Below are 13,480 nucleotides of genomic sequence, written 5' to 3'. Positions count from 1 at the left end.
AAGCTGGGATGGAAGTGCTGATGCCTTCTCTGCCGTCCATTATGGTGAGGGGACAAAGGACTCCTTATGGTGCTAGAAAAAAATTTTTGCCAGAAGCTATCATAAGGCTTCGGTCCGCCCCCCCCCCCCCCCCTTTTTAAGATCCCATAAAGCCCCATTCATGCACGCGTCCCATTCACCGCCTGGGGTATCCCTGAATACCCTTCAGGGCCGAAATTCATCATCATCCTTCAAAGTGTTAAGCTTAATGGTGGCCAGGCGTCGCTGAGAATGATGATCCCTTCTGCTTTCCGCCATTCTATCGGAAAGTCGAGCGATTGGGGCGGCGGCTGAGTCTTGGCGGTCCGCCAAGCTCGTCGGACGCTAACTCTCTGGTCAATCGGAGCGTGCCAAGACACAATAGGAGACGAGCGCGATGCAAACAAATCACCGTCCATCCAAACTTTCTTGTCGCTGCATACACACAAAGCTCGCGGGGCATGGCAGGGAGAAAAAAAAAAAAAAAAGGAAAAAAAAGGAAAAACAGTCGTAAGGGTGCAGAAAGGAAGAAGCCGTTGATGCACTGCCACGCACAAACAAACCCAAGGTAAAATTATCGGGGAGATCCACCGCCTGATGAGATTGTCGCTCTGATCGTCCGTCATGCAGCTTTCGGGTTATCCGTTTAGAAGCTTACAGGGATCCTCGCGCGCACCTTGGGAACCTCCCACCATGGGCTCCAGAGTATTTGGAAGAAGTTATTATAGAAGGTACGCGCGTCGCAGTCTTTTTCGTATGTATACCTTCCAACGGCCCAGCGACTTGCGAATCAATGGTCATGGCGGTAAAATATATCGAAAGTTAGTTGTAGGAGAATAAGTTCTAGTTGTGGGTGCTGTGCAGTACCTTTTAGATCTCAGGCTGTCAACCACTAACCAAGCTGGAGGAGCCCAATGTCATCGCGATCCTAGCTCACGGGTCCGCTGAAACAATGCTGGATAGACATAAGAATAGCGCCGTGATACCCTGGGAAACATCGGCCCAACGGTAGAGCACAGTTCGGATTTTGATGGCTAGGTCGGCCCACATCTCATGTTCCACATGCAACGAGAACTTCCCGTACAAAAGTAAAATGGGCATCAAGCCAAAGTACAGGCAGCAGGGTCGAGAAGCGGGTCCGTATGTATGACCATGTGGCGCCAGCTCGCTAAATTTCGGGTTATCCAGCAAAAATGCGATAATGTTCGAGAATCATGATACATTGAGCGGAATGTAGGTACAGGGACGAAGAAGTTCATATGTACATCCATATACAGACAAACCGGAATCGGTTGTTAATAATAATGAGACCAAGCCAAAGAGAGGGCAACAAACCACAAAGGAAAAGAACCATAAGCTAGACCAGTTAGTCTAGTCACTGTCACTGCTCGAGCTGCTTGAGCTGCTTGAGCTACTAGAGCTGCTCCCTCCTCGCTTATGCTTATGCTTGTGCTTATGCTTGTCCTTCTTCTTCTTTTTGTGCCTAGAAAAAAAAAAGTTAAAAAAGAAAAGAAAGGAAATTAGCCCGGCTCTCAGGGAATCTCCCAACAACGCTTCCGGAGAACATTTTATGAAAACTGGATACACTTACTTCTTGGCAGCATGCCCAACGAGATTCGCACCAGCAGCACCCAAAACTGCGCCGCCCAGAGCCCCCAGTGTTCCGCCACCCAGCTTGTGGCCGGCGAACCCACCGGCTGCACCCCCGAGAAGCGTGGAACCTAACCCCTTCTCACCTTCGGGACCACCGGGAGGGCCGGGAGGACCAGGCGGGCCACCACCGTACGGCGCCTGTTGTCCTCCAGGATACGGCTGGCTGTAATAGGACGTATTTTCTCCTCCCTGCTGAGGATACGCGTTGTACATCTGGCCACGGTTGTCGTAGCCGGGCTGTTGCGGGGGAGGATGGGCGCCGTACGGCTACATGAAACGGGGATGTGTTAACGATAACCAACTATTCCTTCTTGTGGGGGAAAGTAACTAACCTGCGGCGGCGGCTGCTGCTGCTGGCCATAATATCCCTGAGCACCCGGATTCTGCGGATACTGGCCGTACTGCTCATATGGAGGCTGCTGGCCATACTGCTCTTGGCCATAACCGGGAGGCGGTTGGTTGTATCCCTGCTGGCCCGGCGGCGGCGGCGGTGGCGGACCACCATAGTAGCCAGACATGTTGAACGAATGTTTCAAGCAACCGACGTCAGATAAAACATAAAACAGGGACACGTTGTATTCAACAAAAGAAACCGAAAACAACGTCTGAAGTTGTCGCTCTAGGATGAGTGCGGGAAGACCTTAAGACGCGGACCAAGTCACTCGCCCGCCGGTGTGGATGATGACACCTTTCCCCGCGTGGTGCGTGGAATTGTGGCTCCCAAGCGGAGGAGAAGGGAGCTTGCTCCTTCCCAAGTGTCCATCCCGCTCACGCACGGGGTGTCTCCTTCCTCGGTGGGGTGCTTCTCGGCTCGTGTTTCAGGCGTTCTCGTGGCTGGGGCACCGGGCGGTGCAGCAGCGCCAAGACACACCAGTGGCTGACTAACCGCCGCAAGCCAGAGCAAGGAGCCAACCAGAGCCCACGATTGGTTTCTTGGCTTCGGAGTCAAGCTTTTCCGGTGGACCTCTCTGCGCAACCGCGTCTTGCCCGGCGGGCACCAAGCAGAATAAGCATGTCGGAGTCATAGGTTTTCCTACGCAGTTTCGCACGAGCCTTTTTCCAAGATATGTGTGAACTGAGGTATTCGGTCAAATGGTTATGTTTCATACTTTTTTTCGGTTGCTCACTGCTGCAGTGTTGTCACAATCGAGAACAAAATTTGCAGTAACTTGATCACCATTTTTCATCATAGATTCGCGGGACATAGTATCTTCAACGTCGATAGATTAAACAGCCTGCAAATCGCTAACTTTCAGAATTAGATCGAAGATGCGCCTGTTTTTTAGCCCAAGTATTTAGTTGAATAGGACTTCGTGCATGAGGTATATACACTTCTCGCCCTGACACGCCGACGAGTTCCTGAGCAACTCAATTATTTTGTTCAATACCCCGTACAGTTAGCCCAACAGCATGGGAGAGACCGGACACTCAAAAGTAAACTTATGTTCGTTTCCATCATAACAGCAGGGAGGGAGACCAAGCCTGCGGACACAAAAGAAAGGCACTTGCATCGAGGAGAAGCAGACCACAAAAAAAAAAAAAAATTATTCACAGGTAATTGCCGTACAAACGAGAAGAAAGCAAATCAGGATATCAAAGCACTTAAAGCTCGAAAAAAAAATACTGTGTGTGCACGCGCGCGTAGAATCGGGCGAGCACCGACGTGTCGCACGTCGATTCTGATTTTCTGGGGTAATAGTAGCAGAATGAGACGATCATGCATGACTTCACCAATCTTGGCCACGGTCCTGCATAAGAATCTCGAGCGCCATTTCTTCCGACATAGGGTCTTGATTCAAATCCTTCACGCACTCCATCAACCCCTCCGCAGCCGCATCCACTTGCTCAGCAGACCATCCTGTACACGCCATGACCATGCGCCGGTACTGTTCACCAAGAACAACGTTTTTAGACTTGAGGACCTCGATTTCTTCATTAATGCTTTTATTATGTTCTTCGTAGGCTTCGAGAAGTGTTTGGAGTTGGTCAGGCGAAGGTTGCTCCAGTAGGTACGACTTTTGTTCGTCGGAGAGCTCGCTTGAAGGATCAAACGTGTCAGGAAATAACGCGTAGAACCTGTCAGCATCAAATATAGCTTTTCTCTTCGAATTGCCACCAGCATTTCCATCACTCGCGTCCACGGCCTGCATTTCCTTTAACGTTGCAGCGAGCTCATCCGCCGATTGTTCGAGGTTCCGTGTCTGTCTCTGAAGTTCGACGCGTTCACGGGCTCTTCGCTTTATCTCGTCTAATTCGTTTTGCTCTATTTGCCGAAGTCTTGCGCTTTCGCGTATCTTCGCGTGCCAGTGGTCAAACTCCTGTTGCTTCTGGCTCAGGTCATCGGACAGATCTTTATCAACCATACTGAAGGATTCCTCGATGGCAGAGGTTATCTGCACAATAGTGGCTGTGACCCAAGTTAATCAACAGTTCAAACGTGCATGGAGAGTGCAGTGGACTTACAGTTGAGAATATCCTTTTTTGTTCTTGCGAGTTGGTTACTGAAAGAATCGTTTGCATCACCGTTCAGCTGGCCCTGTCCACCACTATTAACCATATCCACACCAACTCCATAGTCGGCGGGCCTAAGCCCAGTGTGGTTAGGTATATGAGGACTTGCGCCAACTTCCAGAAGCTGGGGAACAAGAATAGTGCGAGCCCTTCCAGCAAGATTTAATGCAGTGTCCCCTTTATCATCCTGGATGTTTACCATATCGGACATGAACCTCCCTAGACCTATTATCTCCATGCTCTGGGGGCCCAAAACATTATTGGCACCGTTCACAGTACTTTGCTGGCTATTGGAGGGACCTCCATGACGTACTATAAATTCAAGGAGACATTCCAAATAGTGCTTTGCAGCAACATGCCCATCACCTCCTGTTGCAGCCATCATCGCAATATGATGCAAGACCGTCCGTCCATGATGGTCAATTATTTCGATGGTGGGAGCAAGCACTTGTAAGAGTTTTGAAAATGTCCGATAGTCAAGATTGTTTCTCGTGCCGACGGCCTTTTGAAGCGCCGTCTCACCGGCAGCGTTAAGTCGATGTATGCTGACTCCTTTGGCAACCAGAGCGTGGAGCAATGGCATACGAGCAAGCATAGCAGCCCAGTGTAGGGCGCTGTTAAGATATTCATCAAGTGGGATTTCCAGATCTTCGCTAGACAACGTAAGGAAGGCAGGATGAGTAGAGAAATCCTTTGCGCGTTTGTCCAGAAATAGGGTCATGATAAGCTTCATCTTCTGATATCTCTCTGGGGTAGTGGCCGCCGGTAAAGGTTTCAGGCCGTGAGCATAATCGCTAGCACCATCGGTTTGGGCTTCAATCTGCTCGTAGAACGATTCACTTGGCTCAGTCGGCGTCGGATCGTTCATAGAAGCATTGAATGACCGTGGTTGTAAGGACGAGCACGAGCGCATTCGTTTTCGCGGAGGTTCTTGGGTTTCTTCTCCATGATCTATCATGCTCCGCTGACTAGGCTGCATGTTGCTTGCGAAGCCACTATCAGACGCAACGCTGTACATACTCTGCTGGCTACCAAGGGGAATGTGTGATTCTTGGCTACTCATCTGTGATGACCTTCTCATCGCGCTAGGTTGTCGAGAATCGGGACCTCGGCTGGCTGGAGAGTCGAATCGTGCCTTATTGATAGCACTCACAGCACTGGCCGCTGTGCGCGAAATACTCTGGAAGAACGTGCCATGGGACGAGGAGCCCTGGCTATCCATGCCATAGTAGAGTCGTTTTCTCTGAGCCGCCATAGCTTGCTCTTTTGTTGGAGTGTCGATCGCGCCCTGTCCCGCTTGGCTTACACCATCCTGACCCATGTCATATTCAAGCAGCGGGCGTAAAAGATCTTCCACATGGTATCGCCGGCAAAGCTCCACCCCCCTCTGATAGCTAACCCAGGTACCTTGATATTTTCCATAGCCGCCCTGAACCTTCTCATGCTCGCCGGACACAACCTCTTTTTCCAAGGTTTTCGTACGTCGTGCCTTAACAACACCTGCGACTTTGAGGATCTGCGTCGCATTCAACCACGAATCAGACCGTCGTCGCATTACCGCAACGCCGTTGACTTCCATTTCATAAACTGAGACGTTGGAGTAAACAGCCTAATCGAAGTCGCAAATGAAAAAAAAAGCATGGTTAGCCACCATCAACACGGTTTATCGAATAGTGATGCCTTGCGACACCCCCCATAGAGGATAAAACCAACCGTGTAGATTTGAGGTCTGTAGTTCCCGTTATAGAGCCCATGTCCACTATTATCTCCATAGCCTCCGAAGCTGCGGCTTTCCATCAGCCTACCGCCTCCACCGCCGTTCGAGAAACTAACGGACATGTTCGATTGTTGCGAGGCTGGCGGAGGAGGCGAAGCGGCTGGGCCGGAGGCCGGAGGCTGAGAGGCACTAAAGGATGTTCGGTGCGATCGCGACAAGGGCGGTCCATTTGGCGGAGCGACACTGCTCTGCGAAGCCGACATGGATGGAGCGGAGAGAGAGTTGACTCTGGGTCGATGTGTTCCAATGGAGAGGAAATAGTGGCCTTCGATTGGCTGGGTGCACCATCAAAGTGCCGGGGAATGAAAGGGTGGTGGAAAAAGAAAGAGGAAGATTCCGCGATCAACTCATGTGGATCAGTAACTGTAAGCAGTTAGCATAGGTAGGAAGCATGCCGATGCAGATAATGTGCAAAAGAGCTGATGATTGTCCATCAGCAGACAGCCAGGGCACACACCGCTGTCGAGTCGGGAGGCTGTCGCGACGCTGACGCTCAAATGAAGAAGAACCGCGTGGTCACGTTACTCTGCCATGGATTGCCCAGTCACTCTCCAAAAAGCTAGCCCGGTGGACGTGAACATTCACAGCCAAACACACGCAAACCAGTGCCAGATTATTGCACTATTCCAGAAAAAATAAATAACTCTGTGCACAATGACATTCTGCTTGCGGTTGTTTCCTGTCTCTCTCCTGGGGTCACGCGGGGTCGCGAGCCGGGCATTGGGACGAAAAGCAAACTTCCCATGAAACTCAATTTTTTTATCGCGTCTCCTCGCGTTGCTTGACTAAGCAAGTGAACAACCTTCTCGAACAGACAGCAGAGAAACAGGCACAGATCTTGCCCCCCCAGCACCCAATACAATAGCATCAAGGCCTAGGAGAGTTTTCTCCAATGGCTGTGCCTTCGGTGCTAGCTACCCGCTCCACGCCATGGCGGCATCTCTACCGGTCCCTTCTGCGCGAATGCACATATCTCCCCGACCCGATCGCTTCAGGCTACATGCACAACTACATTCGCTCGGGCTTTCGAGAGAGCGTCTCCGAGCACAAAATACGGGGCCTGAAGCCGATTCAGAAGCTGCATCGGCACCGACGATTCCGGAAGCTCTTGTCGCTCCTCCACCGTGCCAATCAGGGATATCTAAAGTCGTTGCAACGAGTGCTCTTCCTCTCGTACGGCAGGATTGGAAAGCGACGCAACTTTCTCATGCGCCCATTGCTTGGAGATCAGAAAAAAATCGAAACCTACGACGATGATTGGGAACCTCCCAGTGCCCTTCTAACACTGGTAAGAGATCAATCCAGACGGAAAGCAGTTTCCGAGCTGAAACTGCGACGCAACGTGAAAGTGTTCGAACCGCCTATTCCCAAGACAAACAGCTGGGGGAGGCCAACACCGTTCAAACGTCGTGTGAATATCCGGAGGAAATGGCATCAATCGCTGATGAATAGTGTTCTTCCAATGCTACCGGAGCAGGAATGGGAAGTCCTTCAAGGCCTAGCTTCTGGGAAGGCACCGTGGAGCGCTCCTAAGCGGAGGAAAACCCCAGCATCTCACCAACAAGATACCCTGCTTACACCTGAGTTCATCGTCTACGGCCCGCCAAAAGGCCCTACGTTTGCAACGTATCTAAAAGGCCGGCCTCATAACATTACCCGAAAATTCATGGAGAATATATGGAAGAAGGTATGCACTCTAACGCCGAAAATGACCTGGGATGAAACCAATGATAAATGGTCAATTACTTGGGGACTGCTTGACGTTCCACGGCGACATCCTTCGCGAAAGCTAGATCCGGAGAAGGGGGCCACCCTGTTCCAAGGGATTGATCCACGGACAGGGCTGATTGAGAGACAAAAACCGAACAAGGCCAAAATATGAGGAATAATGGATATCGAATGTTGGAATGTATTCCAGCACTACTTTGTACAGATTCGATCATTTACCTGGCTATATGCAAGCAAACACCACGAATTAGCTTTACATAGGCGAGAGGACACATGCCATTGCATGCCATCAAGTTGGATCCTTGACATATCGATAGAGGATCTAGAGCGTATTTAGCCAACTTTTATCGCGGTTCCAACTTTCCTTTTAGCATTCCACAGAAGCTCTCGAACAGGACTGAGTCGAACCCCTTAATCCATCTCACAATCACGTCTACGTTCTTTATTCCTGTTTGTTTCACAAGGACAGCAAATCCCAGGGCCGCCTTACTCTCATCGATGGATTTGGATAAACTTTCCGCCGTTTGGCCTTCGACTATAAGATGCTGTCTCTTTCTTCGCGCCTGCCGGGACCAAACATTCTCCATTGCAAATCCAAGGCCTCGCGATACATGTTGATCCCAACTCCAGAGCATTTGAAGAGACTTCATTTCGTCGTCAATCTTGTGGATGAGGAACGTGATTGACTCGAACTCCGGGTGAAATGTGAATTCAGAGGGAAAAGGGAGGAGGTGTTTTGGAATACTGGAAATGTTTCTGGCAACAGCCATTGTTGGCCTTAGATCTCTCCACGACCAGGCAATTGCCCATCTTCGTGTTTTCGACCCCTGCACGAACTCCGTGACGGCCCAATTTTGGTTACCACTTTCCAACAGCTTCTCGATAAGTTTTGTGACACTGCTCAGTTTCCCGAGCATTGATGTGTACCATTGAACTTTGTTGCGAAGTTTGAGGCTTTCGTCAATTATTCTCTGTACGAAACTTTCCTCCCCGCCCGCCGTAACCATTTCTACTGGTGCTCCGGTACACGCCTATAGGAGCCTTTTTAGCGGAAATTCTTTCAAAATTACCAATAGTTTTTCCTTGACATACCGAATTAGGTGGGCGGTGCTTCAGACTAGCCGAGGCAAGCATTTCCTCTTCGGATTCATAAAACGGCGGATTACACATTGTGAATTGTAGTCTGAACGTTTGAGTGAGACGCCACAAAATTCAAAACGGCTGCTCACCTCTCAAAAGGCACTTTATCCCCCAAAGCTATCAAGGGATCTTCTGCTGTGGTCTTAACCACACGAATACGAGATTGCAAATTATTTCTCTTCACATTCTCTTGGGCGTACTGGAAATTTTTATCGTTTATATCTAATCCCGGATCAGTATCGGCAAACATTCGACAACTGTGCTAGAAAAGAGACACAGAGACAGAAATATACCCGTGGCAACAAACATCCATTTCGGCCTCTGGGCACATGCAAGCAATGGATATATGCAACTGGCCCCCGTTCCTCTAGAACAAGCCGCATTAGCATAATGTTAGGTATAATAACAATAAAAACATAGAAGACCATACATATCTAATCCAATAACCTCCCTTTCGGGATCATATCCGCCTCTGTAATCATCGTTCGTTGTATCAATTAAGTCTTGTAGCCAGAGGACGTAGTTGAAGCTAGAGATATACTTCAGTCCAACCCTTCATCTAAATCCTTCCACTTTAGTCTACCAATCAAAAGGGCCATATATACCGATTAGGGACCTAATATCGAAATCACGCTGTTAGCCGGAAGAGGGGGGCTCATCTTGGATAAGTAAGAAGCGTATATACGCACTGGCGGACACAGCCGATCGTCGGATAACTCCACATTCAACTTGAAATCTCGCCTTAGCAGGCTTTTAGTCAACTGCCTGATGGTAACCAGTTAGTCGGGGTTGTTTCATGTTACAAGGAAATACCCTGGAGGCGTTGCCGCGAGCAGCTTGGACGTCTCGTTGAGAGAGCATAAAATGGGGAACGCCGGGGGGGGGGGGGGGGTGGGGGTATTAAATCGTACCTCACAGCGCCGGGGTCGTTAAAGTCCAATTGGCCGTTGACTTTGAGGCTAGACAGGTTCAGCCTGATTGTATTTCCATTGGCTGTGTTTGGCCCAAGAGGGGGGGGTATATCTGGGGGAGATAAAATATGGAGGCGGGACTCACAACTTTGCGAAGTCGGGGTCCTCCAATGCGAGGCTTCGGAAATCGACATCTTGTCGATAGATGTTTCTGGGTGAGTCCATGTTGCTATAATACTATGCTATGTCTCAACTCCCAAAGAAGCCTTAGCGAGATGAGGAGGAAGATGGCTGAAAGGTGACGCGGTTATGGGGGCGATGTATCTAAGTATCAAGTCAGCTGGTCGGGGATTTCGCTCTTTTAACTAAATATTCTTGTTTGTATGCTTTGGCATGTATTTTATCTCACTAAATACCTCGCACAGCTCTGAACCGCAATTCTCAAAAGCCAAATGGCATAGTACAAGTTCATCAGTGCGAATATCCATCAAGAGAGAAAACAGCCGTACATGGATGTGAGAAGTCAATTTGTACCTTTAAACCCGGGCGGAGATTTTTAAGCCATACAACTCGCGAGTTCACCGCAAATGCACTCCAACACTCTTGAGACAGGAACGAGCTAGCTCTCAGGGATCAACGTACGTTGCAACGGAAGCCATGGTTTCAAGGGTTCCTCGCCTTGACATTACGGATCTTCAGTACAATATGTATTGCGTGAATCCCGTACGTTATCCCTTCGGGTAGAGAAGCTTGCCCACAAATCTCGGACAAGATTCGAGCTATTATTTAACTCTCCCATAATTAACTATGGGTTTAGGGAAACTCTAGCAGGGCTTGCAACAAATCAAGGCTACAAATGCATCAAACATCAATGATGCTAGTCCCGCAAACTATTTGACAGGAATTTCAAATGTATAACGGTCCGCTAGACAACATCTCAACGTCTCTTAGCCTATCGAACTTTCTCCCAAAAGCCCCATCGTATGGAGTCCTAGAGGCAATATTTATGTCATGGATTCGGGTTCAGCCAAAGCCATAGAGTACTAGTGTGCAGGTGCTTTTACAGGATAAAGTTCACCTCTGCAAAAGTGGGATTCGTACCTGAAAGGTGTGCCAGCTATGTGAAAGCGCCATGTTTGCAAATGACCATTTTTGGCTCATGTAAACTGCACATCTCCCTCATCTGTCATGCTAGGCAGTTGTGCCAGCATCCTTGCTGTAATTCCCAGTCCATTTCAATATGCTTTTTGCACGGTTCAGACGGGATGCAGAAAGAATATGCCGTTCTGCTTACTTCCTGTTAACCAGTTGAGAACCATCAGACGACTGTTTTGAGCGTTGATCGACTATCGTAACAATACCTTAGTTAACTTGATCCGTACTCCGTACTCAGTAGTAATTTCAGGACTAAGAACGAATTTACAGGAGAGAAAGAGGGACGAAATAACAACCATGTCCAAGGCAATGCGGATTAGTTAGAAGTTAACTAGTGGTTGCTTCGAGGACAGCCACATACGTATGACTCTATCAATCTTTAATTTCTTTATAATCACTCCTAAACTAACTAGTCAACTGGCTCGGATAAGCTTTGTCAAGAAATGCGTTGGAACTCGGGGGCCTTTCGCGGTATGATGTACTCCGTATGCCTACAGGGAAGTAATCTCGAACGGTAACCACATCCGCGAGAAGCGGCTTCAGCAGAGCCAACGCGTCCGAAATTATAAATGTATTGTATACCTATTCGACACAATCTAACTACTCACATGTTGTTCTAAGACATAGCACGCAAGTCTCCGCCGAAAAACCATACCGTACGTCCCTAAACAAAGTACCTCCCCGGGCCTGACGAAGCTCCCAATCCTAACACACAAGGCCAAATGCAAAAAGCAACGGAACAAACCGCCCAAGTGTACGTCAAGTAGGACTCCGCCAACCTAAAGGGAACAAAAAAAGAAAATAAATTAGAAGTAATCAAGGAAACTTAGCAGGAGGCCTGAGCAAGACTGCAATCTATAAATGAGCATGCAAAACGCCGAAACGGGGAATAAGAAATGCTACATGAAAGGTATCAATCATTCCAACCAGACAAGTCAGAAATGGAGAGGGGGTGAACTTGTCGTTTTCGAGAACAGATCCAGGGGGGAAAAGAAAAGAAAACTAGGTCCCGAAACGACACACACAAAACACGGCAAGTATGAGACCAAGAAGTGAATCACAGGCAGCGGGATAAAATATGGGAATGAGAAATATAATGAAACAACCCTCGAGAATCCGTCCTCGAGCCGCCAATTTTGGCTATCCGCAGGTCCCGAATATCTGGGCTTGATCGAGGGTCATTTGTGGTGCTGGTTTTACAGGGATGTTGCAGTAGCACCGGCACATGGAGATCAAGGGATTGGCTGGGTGTCGCGCGCTCCACTTCCCTTCAGACGCTTGAGAGAAGTTAGTATATACATAGGAAGCGAGTCTCCACAGACAAGGGAACCTTTTGGGAAGGGCTTGCTTGCGAAGTTGAGGGACTTACCTAAGGGTTTTTTATCTTCCCTGCTGCCACTTCTGGTAGCATGGGTTGCATCTCGTGAATCCGCAGATCTTACAGCGCCAGATGGCCTGGTGTAGGCCATCAGTGCACTGCATGCATCTCCATGTTATCATGCCATTTCGGTCTTGAGCAACTTCCCATTGATGAGAGCACTGGGGGTTGGCCATTTTGTATGAGACTGAACTGGTTGGGTTTTCTTTTTCTTTGCTTATCCGGGATCACGGTTCGAGGCAGAAGGCGGGCCTGTTTCGTGGTTTTTGAGCCACTTGGTTGGTGCACGAGACTAACGCTAAGACTTCCGAAGGGTCAGGGCGGCTGGAATCAGTTCCAGCAAACTGGTCGAAGCCCAAAAAAAAACAAAAAAGATGTCAAAATGGCGTCGGAGAGGCTAGATGCGCTTTCTGGAAGCAAAATGACTTGTGGAAATGCTTTGCTGATGTTTCATGGAAATGGGTATGGCAAGAGTGTACTCCGTAGATCGAGGGAATTTGTGTGCCTCGATTAAGAAATTTCTAAGCCCCGAGTTGCCCCTGTCAAATAAACGAACAGGGTGACTGGCAAAAGGCTGGGTGTGCGAGAGAAGCAAAGAGTACGTGAAGATTTCAGGAAAGATGGCGAAGAATTCCACCCAGTGCGCTGCGAAGCAAAGAGTAGATAATCCACAAGTGGCCGCTGGAAACAAGACGAGAAGTGCACGCAGGCCTCCCCGGGAAGTCGATGGTGTCGTATTATGTACGAGTATACTGACTGTGCCAATGTCTCAAAACCATTAACAGAATGACAATCAAACAATCCAAACAATGATAAAGGTTATGGAAAGACAAAACACATGAAAGAATAGAAGAGCGAGCCCGAGTTGGAGGGGAAAGGAGCTGAATTTAAAGGTTCTGAAATTCTGCTTCGCGACATCCTTCAAGTTGGTTACGGGAAAGGATAACCCTCAGCCTCCGGTATCTGACAAAGGGATGGTCGAAGCATAGAGCCTCCATCCATAGTCCAAAAGTAAAAATCTGATGAGCAGTCCAGAATTCTACGCGACGCTGTCCGAGGCGAAAATGAGCGGGCGAACCGGCCAGCCTATTGGCCTGTGCTTTATTTTGGCTCTTGGGGTGGATGGTTAGGATCCTGTATCAGGGACAACATACGCATGCCTACAGGTACCGGTGATTGGGACGGACGGAGTACCTAAGGAGATATATC

At 48.9% G+C, this 13,480-nt stretch overlaps 6 protein-coding genes across 6 annotated transcripts; 1 reads left to right on the top strand and 5 right to left on the bottom strand.

The window, feature by feature from the left end:
- Positions 1-230: 230 nt before the first annotated feature.
- Positions 231-819, bottom strand: CIMG_11553 (uncharacterized protein; the record flags this gene model as incomplete). Its single annotated transcript, XM_012358498.1, has 2 exons — positions 231-453; positions 677-819. The coding sequence occupies 2 exons, from the start codon at positions 817-819 to the stop codon at positions 231-233; spliced, it is 366 nt and encodes a 121-aa protein (XP_012213921.1).
- Positions 820-1,217: 398 nt separating this feature from the next.
- Positions 1,218-2,458, bottom strand: CIMG_05474 (uncharacterized protein). The gene is made up of 3 exons (XM_001246032.2): positions 2,004-2,458; positions 1,610-1,938; positions 1,218-1,501 (listed from the first exon to the last, which is right to left on the bottom strand). Exons 1-3 carry the CDS (start codon positions 2,187-2,189, stop codon positions 1,390-1,392), a joined length of 627 nt encoding a protein of 208 aa, XP_001246033.1. The 5' UTR covers positions 2,190-2,458; the 3' UTR covers positions 1,218-1,389.
- A 384-nt stretch (positions 2,459-2,842) lies between these two features.
- CIMG_05472 (APSES transcription factor) lies at positions 2,843-6,589 on the bottom strand. Its single transcript, XM_001246030.2, has 3 exons — positions 5,896-6,589; positions 4,135-5,791; positions 2,843-4,078 (listed from the first exon to the last, which is right to left on the bottom strand). The coding sequence occupies exons 1-3, from the start codon at positions 6,160-6,162 to the stop codon at positions 3,399-3,401; spliced, it is 2,604 nt and encodes an 867-aa protein (XP_001246031.2). The 5' UTR covers positions 6,163-6,589; the 3' UTR covers positions 2,843-3,398.
- Positions 6,590-6,809: 220 nt separating this feature from the next.
- Positions 6,810-7,995, top strand: CIMG_05471 (uncharacterized protein). The gene has a single exon (XM_001246029.2). The coding sequence runs from the start codon at positions 6,852-6,854 to the stop codon at positions 7,839-7,841; it is 990 nt and encodes a 329-aa protein (XP_001246030.1). The 5' UTR covers positions 6,810-6,851; the 3' UTR covers positions 7,842-7,995.
- CIMG_05470 (23S rRNA (-N6)-methyltransferase) lies at positions 7,774-10,481 on the bottom strand. Its single transcript, XM_001246028.2, has 10 exons — positions 10,273-10,481; positions 9,884-10,062; positions 9,739-9,786; positions 9,517-9,592; positions 9,433-9,443; positions 9,258-9,356; positions 9,121-9,194; positions 8,917-9,049; positions 8,780-8,870; positions 7,774-8,718 (listed from the first exon to the last, which is right to left on the bottom strand). The coding sequence occupies exons 2-10, from the start codon at positions 9,961-9,963 to the stop codon at positions 8,032-8,034; spliced, it is 1,299 nt and encodes a 432-aa protein (XP_001246029.2). The 5' UTR covers positions 9,964-10,062; positions 10,273-10,481; the 3' UTR covers positions 7,774-8,031.
- Positions 10,482-11,956: 1,475 nt separating this feature from the next.
- CIMG_11552 (uncharacterized protein) lies at positions 11,957-13,185 on the bottom strand. The gene is made up of 2 exons (XM_012358497.1): positions 12,263-13,185; positions 11,957-12,170 (listed from the first exon to the last, which is right to left on the bottom strand). Exons 1-2 carry the CDS (start codon positions 12,360-12,362, stop codon positions 12,034-12,036), a joined length of 237 nt encoding a protein of 78 aa, XP_012213920.1. The 5' UTR covers positions 12,363-13,185; the 3' UTR covers positions 11,957-12,033.
- Between the last annotated feature and the right edge of the window lie 295 nt (positions 13,186-13,480).

Source organism: Coccidioides immitis (assembly GCF_000149335.2).
Source record: "Coccidioides immitis RS genomic scaffold supercont3.4, whole genome shotgun sequence".
Classification (NCBI taxonomy): Eukaryota; Fungi; Ascomycota; class Eurotiomycetes; order Onygenales; family Onygenaceae; genus Coccidioides; species Coccidioides immitis.
Note: the sequence above shows the minus strand (reverse complement) of the source record. Positions and strands in the feature narration are given on the sequence as shown.